This window comes from Ananas comosus, linkage group 12 (genome assembly GCF_001540865.1).
Source record: "Ananas comosus cultivar F153 linkage group 12, ASM154086v1, whole genome shotgun sequence".
Taxonomy (NCBI): Eukaryota; Viridiplantae; Streptophyta; class Magnoliopsida; order Poales; family Bromeliaceae; genus Ananas; species Ananas comosus.
In genome coordinates this window covers 4,623,457-4,630,684 of record NC_033632.1, presented here as the reverse complement: position 1 = coordinate 4,630,684, position 7,228 = coordinate 4,623,457, and the positions used below count along the sequence as shown (strand labels likewise).

The window sequence follows — 7,228 nt, the reverse complement described above, 5'->3', positions numbered from 1 at the left end:
TATTTTCGATTAAACTTCAATTCATCCTAAATTTTAACGCATTTTTACTTTATCACCAAACAATTTAAAAAAAAAAAATTACACTTAGTTGTTCTGTTGTTTTATTTTTATTTCATTTATAAAGATCTACTGCTACGAAAATAATAAAGTAACATAAATATTTTACATTACTGCCGTATAATCTACATTTTATTATTCGGTGGTTTAAAAAAAATTTACTTTACTTTTTTTTAAAAAATGACTTACTGTATTTAAATATTTAAAGAAATACAAATTAAAACAAAATAAAAGAAATTAAATGCCGTATTTTCCCAATAGAACCCCTTTTGTTGCGTGAAGGCATGTACAAAACCCGCTCCCTCCCGAATCTTAAAGCACCGTCAGGATCGAACGGCTACTGGCAAACCCCCGTTCAAATTTCCACATACGCGAACTAGCCGTTACCTCCAACGGTCACTTTTCCCATCGCCTTCTTCCCCCCTATCTCTCCCCCCTCTCTTCTCCAATAACACACACCTCTTCTCAAGATTGAAACTCTATACCTCTCCGACCTTGAGAAACCCTAACAATGGCGACCCCCAAGAAGACGACGACGACGACGACGACGACGACCCCTCGCCACGCCAGATCAAAATCCACCTCCTCCTCCGAGATCTTCAAGGTCTCCGAGAATTCCGACCCCAACATCCCCATCTCCTCTCCTCCCCCATCCCAAAAGCCCTTCAAATCCCCATCTACGGCTAAATCGGCGAAGAGCAATGCCAAATCGGCCCCCAGAAACCCTGCCCGAGCGATCTTGGCCCCCCCGCCGCCGCCGCCTGGGGAGCGAAAGTTCATCATCGCCAAGAAGAAGAAGAAGGGCTCGAACGGAGGCGGCGGAAACGGATTCGATATCGAGAAGTGCCGCCGAGAAGCCTACGAGGCCCTCCGCGCCTCCCAGGAAGGGTTCTTCAAGAAGGATCCCCCGCCCGTCGAGGAACCCGAGATGTGCTCGGCGAAATGCCTCACAGAGAAGAGCGAGGAGGAGGAATCGGGGACTAGGGATTTGGAGGGGAGTTCGAATGTGAGGAAGATGAGGAGTTTGGTTATGGAGGAGGCCATGAGCAGTATACCAGATCCGGGATCGGGGCGAGTGAAGCATTTGGTTCAGGCGTTCGAGAGCCTCCTCTCAGTTTCGGATGAGAAGGAGAAGGAGGCGGATAATAGGAAGATTAAGACGATGAATTGGGCATTGCCTGGATTAGGGCAAAGGATAAAGGCCATGGAGAATGGATTAGATTCCGTTTCCGTTACCTCTTCTGCCGAGTTCTTCACGTCGAAAGATTTCGAAAGGGATTCTAGGGGTTACTCTTCAATGGATAGCAATTACGACAGGTTAGAATGAGATGTGGTAGAGAAAAGAACCGATTTTTTTGCTTACGATTTGGTCAGATTGGAGCTTGTTCATAAATTTTAATCTTTTTTTTTCATTTGGATATTTAGATTGAGCAAGGGCAGCAGGACATCGAGCGGAGGCCGTCGGAGTAGGCGAAATGTAACAATAAAGATGACTATTAAATTTGCTGCGTTCAAAAAGAAAAAAATTTCTTTATGGTTTGCTGTGATTTTCCAATGCTAGAATTGAATAAAGTGATTGTGTTGTTCAGAGCCTCGAGTCGTTGAGGAGGAGCTGGAACAAGAAGCTCAAGGTGACCAGCCAACATCCATTTAAGCTGAGGACAGAGGTATTAAACATAATCTTAAACATTTAGCCTATCTCTCTTTCTCTTTATGTGAATTTTTTATCATGATTAGTGGTTGATAAACAAGTAGCAACAAACTATAGAAAGATGCTAGGAATCATTGATGTTTTATGATAGATTAGGCGATGGGATGCTGCAAAAATTGGAGAACTCGAGAGTCGAAATTGGATGGTTTTATATTTTCCGCACCTTTTACTGATTGGTAGAGTAATTTGAGAGTATGGTATGATGGTTTGATCGAAATGAACGGTCGAGTTATGAAGTACTTTAATTTTATTATGACCAATTACAACATTATGTATACATGATACCGGTGAGGAATATATAAAATATCTTAACAAGTTACTCTCTTGAGGGCATCATTCACTGTGACTCGTGAAAAAGGTTTATATGAGAATCTCAAAGGTAAAATTTCATTACAATTTTTATCAGATGAAGAAGCAAATTAGCGGTTCATGTATTCTTTAAAAAAAAAAAAAAAGGAGAAGAGGACAAGGCAAAATAACAACGAGATAGTATTATCATGTGTAATACTTAAAGATATTGTCACCACAATCTATTCTAAACGAGAATCAAAAAGGTATGTTAATAAACTTAGCTGTCCATAAAAGAGATAAGGAGCAATACTTTTTTTTGGATGGATGGACAAAGTGATAAGATAGCCCAACATTTAAGATGGAGACTGTAGTTTGAAATTTGATCATGGGAGAATATGCAATACTGCTGAAGTTCATAGAGCCTACAGTTTTTAACATTAAAAAATGCTGTAATCTGCATTTCAAAATGTCTGCGAACTGTTTAACCACTCGTGTTCCCCTTGTTTAATCAGTTGTATATAAATCAGTCCTCAGCACTCCTTTTATCATGACAATTGAACTCGTAATCATCACCTATCAGTATTTTTTTTGTTCTATTTTTCTTCCATTTTTCGTCATTCATTTACCCGTCAATCTTATAGCTGCAAGATGTCATTAATCAGAAAATCTAAGCAAGTACTATTTTCTGCAAAACTCTGATGGAATAGATTACAAATTTCCTATTGCAATTTTGCTATAATATTTTACCTTGCCTGAAAATTTTCCTCATGTCTCAAGCTCAACTCTACGGGTGCAATTAGTCAATCAGGTTTGTAATAGATCTTTCCAATGCGAATGCACCTTCAAAAGCTCAAATGATCTTCAATTTGCTTGTTGACTAAAAGTCTCATATTCGCAATTTTCTTTTGTTATTCGACTTGAATAAAAAGTATTCATATAGTGTTATTGCCTGCCGTTAGTGGAACACAAGATGAGGAATCTTGTCCTGTGACTAATGCGAAAATTTTGTGTTACACAAATTCAAGAAATTGATTAATATATATTTTTTATTTAACAGCAAAGAGGGAGGCTCAAGGAAGAGCAATTCCTAAAGAAAGTTAAAGAGATGCTTTGGGAGGAGGAAAAGAAACGCATACCTATTGCGCAAGGACTTCCATGGACTACAGATGAACCAGAGGTGCTCTTTCTTCTTGCTTTAGCTTTATAAAATCTATAATATTGTGAGTTATGAGCTCTATAGAGTATCACATAATTATTTAATGAAATGATTAAACTTGAATTCATGACAATAAAGGACATTTTTTGGTTGATCACTTTTGTTATTTCTTTTATTTAAGTGAAAACTGTTTGCAGCACGAAAATTACCTTGAAAAACTAATTGCCTGCCATTTTTACTTTACAATTATAGCAGTAGGTGTCTGAGCTGATGTAACACATGAAGAAAGCCAGATGTTTGCATTTTGCTCCCACTTAAGCAAAGCTACAGAGAAATGCTTTTTTCCTATTATTTAGTTCATCTTCTTGCTTGCAACAAATGGAGATATAGGACTAGCAGATATTCTATACATTAATGTGGCCCCAAAATGAAAACTACTAAGACTATGTTTCGCTTTTTATTTTGACCTCAATTGTTCTTTGAAAAGAGTAAACTTATCGTATTAAGACTCAAGTCCTGATCTCTAAAATTCACCATTTTATTCCCAGTGTTTGGTGAAGCCTCCTATTAAAGAGAGCACTGAACCAATTGATCTTGTTCTTCATAGCGATGTACGGGCTGTGGAACGTTCTGAATTTGATCATTATGTAAGCTTTCTTCGAAACCCCTTGATCAAACTTTTTTATTTATTGCTTAACACAACTATTATAATCAGCTTGCGTACATTAAAACATGTAACTTCATAACGTATTTTTTTCCTAGGTTGCTGAGAGGCTGAGCTTTGCTGAACAACTACGATTGGAAAGAGAGAGACAGCAAAAGGTATAATATTATCAAATGGAAAAACAAGTAAAAAACAAACAGAGAAAGAATGGGTATACTTTTTTCTGTTTTTACATCACTGGCATGACCATGATGCACAGTTGTGATTTTGGAGTAATACATGAACTGTTCAAAAATATGATTCATCCATTTCAAACTGTCATCATTGTCCTGCAGTTGAGAGTAGTTTAGTCCAAAAAAACTGAAAAGCGTGCTAAAAGTTGTGTAAAGGAAAAATGTATCACACATTCTTTCAAAATGGGAGAAAAACAAGAAAACAAATGTGGACTGTTTTTTCTTTCTTTTGGCAAAAGGCCCATGTTCTATGAAGGTTCGAGAACAAATGTAACGATTGGATTGCATGTTTTACAGTTGGAAGAAGAAGAAGAAATACGAAGGCTTCGAAAAGAACTCGTGCCCAAAGCCCAGCCGATGCCGTATTTTGATCGACCCTTTGTTCCAAAAAAGTAAGCAGTACTCTGCTTATTTACTACATTTGGGTATACTGTGTTTACTTAGCCCAGATTTTTAGTTGCTATTTCACTTGTTTAAGTAAAAACTTTTGTTTGCCTTGGATAAAGGTCTGCAAGACCCAGGACAGTCCCTAAGGAGCCAAGATTTCACCTCCGAACCGTGAAATCATCATGGTAAGTCCTTCCATTTTCTGCACCTTTTATGTATATTTAAAATTCTTATAGTAACAATACTTACAGTGTGGTAGTTAGCTATAGAGCCAAATGTAGTTTGTGAAGGAAATTTCACCTGACTTGAGAGAGGCAAGTTCATCATTTTTCCTTTTTCTACAAATTTCAATATGCGTGGAATCAAACCTCTATTAGCGGTGAAAATAGTCAGAAAAAGCAACCACTTCCTCAGCTTGTCTTTCTCTTTTAATTCTTTTACTGTTTGCACACGCTGGTATCTTGTTTCTTTTTTTGTGGTTAATAGCAGTTATTATTGTCGAATACAGTGTCTCGCTGACGGGAAGATGAACAAGAAATCGAACCCCATCGGAAGTTTCTCGATGATGCTCTTTCGAGAAGGCCATGTTTGAGAACTCGGAACATGGCGATTTGCTACATTTTTTCTTTCCTTTCTGCCTCATTCTTTTTACATGTTCATTGTTACTCTCATATGAATTGGCTCTTAATTTTGGGACTGTCACTTTATTTTTTGGCTTGGTTTAATACCAAATTGTAAGTGAATGTGCAGTGCAGTCGACAATGTGAAGGGCTTTGTGGTACTTCTTTAAAACACCATCTGTTGATATTTTTCTAATAGCTGTGGAAAAAAAGGGAGAATAAATGGAACAATAATCTTCTTGTCTTTTTGATGATACTGTAGTAGAGAGTGAAGTGTTTGGCCAATCTATCCTGAAAGCAAGGATTCAAGTGTCCATCGGCGTAGGCCGATGGCACAATTTAAAATCCTCTATTATTTAAATTAGTAAGTAATTTTCTCAATAATATTAAAAGATTTAACAAGATACATAATAAATAGTTAGAATATTTTGCTGTTAAAAAAAATAAATATTTCATGTTATTAAATATTGGCACACATGTATTTTTTGGGCATGCATCGGCACGGCTCGATACGCATCGTGTCATACTGTGTCGGCAAGTTTTCGGTACAATTCCGTGCAACGACACTTAAATCTTTGAGTGAAAATCCTAAACTTTCTGCTTCTTCCTACCAATCAACTTTATATGCTTCTTTGCATGTCAGCAAAATTATAACGTGATTCATCATTCATCAGATCTCATGCTTTCAATTCAACCATCTAGCATTTCCAGCTCTCTTTTTTGGGACGCTATGTTTGAGTTATGTTAATCTTGTTCTAGTTGGAAAGGCACTTGCAGCTTTTTATTGAAATACCTTCCAATAGCTTCGCTCTTCGATGGAAATATAAACTCCAAATTTGAGAATATACTTTTTAGAACACATTAGATATTAAGGGTCTGTTTGGGTATTCTTCAAAACAGAGTAATAATCTAACTTATAGTATATTTTTTACAAGTCTTGAAATATTATAAAGGACTTGTTTAGAGTAATAGGTTAAAAACGGAGTTTTTTTGGAGGAAAAAAAAAAAAAAAAAAAAATTTTTTTTTTTTTTTTTTTTTTATTTTTTTCCAGAGAACTCATCTCATCTCTTTCTTCTTGCCCCCTGCATCCTCCACCACCTCCTCCTAAACCCCGCCGCCGATACTCATGAGCTCTCCCACTCCGTCAACCACGCGCTCCTCCACCGCCCCGGCGCCCGCCACCACCCTCCGCCCTCAACTGCCGCCGCCCTTTGACCCCTTACTCTTCTTGTTCTATCTCTACTACCTCCTACTCAAAATACTCAAAATTGTGATGCTTTTTCTCGCCGTCAGTTGTCGCCGCCGCCGCCCACAAGTGCTCCTGCTCCGAGACGAGACACCGGTAAAATAAATTTTCGGAGGAATGAGGAGATGGTGGATTAAAATAAGGAGAAGGTGGTAGGAATAAGTTTGAGCAAGGAGAAGGCGGTGGAAGTGAATTTCTTTTTTCACATCCATTTTTTTTTTCTTTTGAATTTGGAGCAAAAACAAAAAACGGAGTTAAAATTTATAATTTTAAACTTTTTGTACCGACATATTACAGCAAACTATAAAACTCTGTTTTATAAATCATCTAACGCTGGTCGGCAAGACAGTTGAAGCAACAACGATATGCAAATCATGATACTACGTACGAAAGCAAACAAAATATTTTCCAACTGGCGCGCAGATGAGTCCTACCACACCTTAGGTTCCCCAAAATATCTGGTGTAGGCCAAAAATATATATATTTTGCTTGAAAACAATTGTGACCGTCGATTGCAAGCCAGATCAATACACCCGATAATTTGAAGAACATTCGAAGACATTTTTGATTGATGAGGTATAAACAGAACATTCCAATGAAAGCAAAATCACCTAAAACATATGACATTCTAAATCTCCTCCTGCACCAACAACTTCTTGATTTTAAATTTCAAATACCCCTAAGAGGGTCCGCCGCAGACGAGCAGCAAAACTTTTCAAGCTCGGAAATTATATAAACAAGAAAGTTACTACTATCTGCTTCTTCAGACAGCAAAAGCTCCGTACTTTTGCTTATGATGATTCTCCAGCAGAGGATCTTCACAAAAGCCCGGTCAAACAAGAACAGAGTACAACAATTAACA

At 37.6% G+C, this 7,228-nt stretch overlaps 1 protein-coding gene across 1 annotated transcript; it reads left to right on the top strand.

Moving 5' to 3' along the window:
* Nucleotides 371–5,353, top strand: LOC109718082 (targeting protein for Xklp2-B-like). Its single transcript, XM_020244097.1, has 9 exons — nt 371–1,374; nt 1,483–1,534; nt 1,647–1,724; nt 3,117–3,236; nt 3,764–3,862; nt 3,978–4,037; nt 4,410–4,504; nt 4,619–4,684; nt 5,008–5,353. Exons 1-9 carry the CDS (start codon nt 569–571, stop codon nt 5,027–5,029), a joined length of 1,398 nt encoding a protein of 465 aa, XP_020099686.1. The 5' UTR covers nt 371–568; the 3' UTR covers nt 5,030–5,353.

Coding starts and splice junctions, on each gene's coding strand:
- LOC109718082 (XM_020244097.1), top strand. CDS start 569: ATGGCGACCCCCAAGAAGACGACGACGACGACGACGACGACGACCCCT. Junction 3,863..3,977: donor GTTCTGAATTTGATCATTAT/GTAAGCTTTCTT, acceptor TTTTTTTCCTAG/GTTGCTGAGAGGCTGAGCTT. Junction 4,685..5,007: donor CGAACCGTGAAATCATCATG/GTAAGTCCTTCC, acceptor TGTCGAATACAG/TGTCTCGCTGACGGGAAGAT.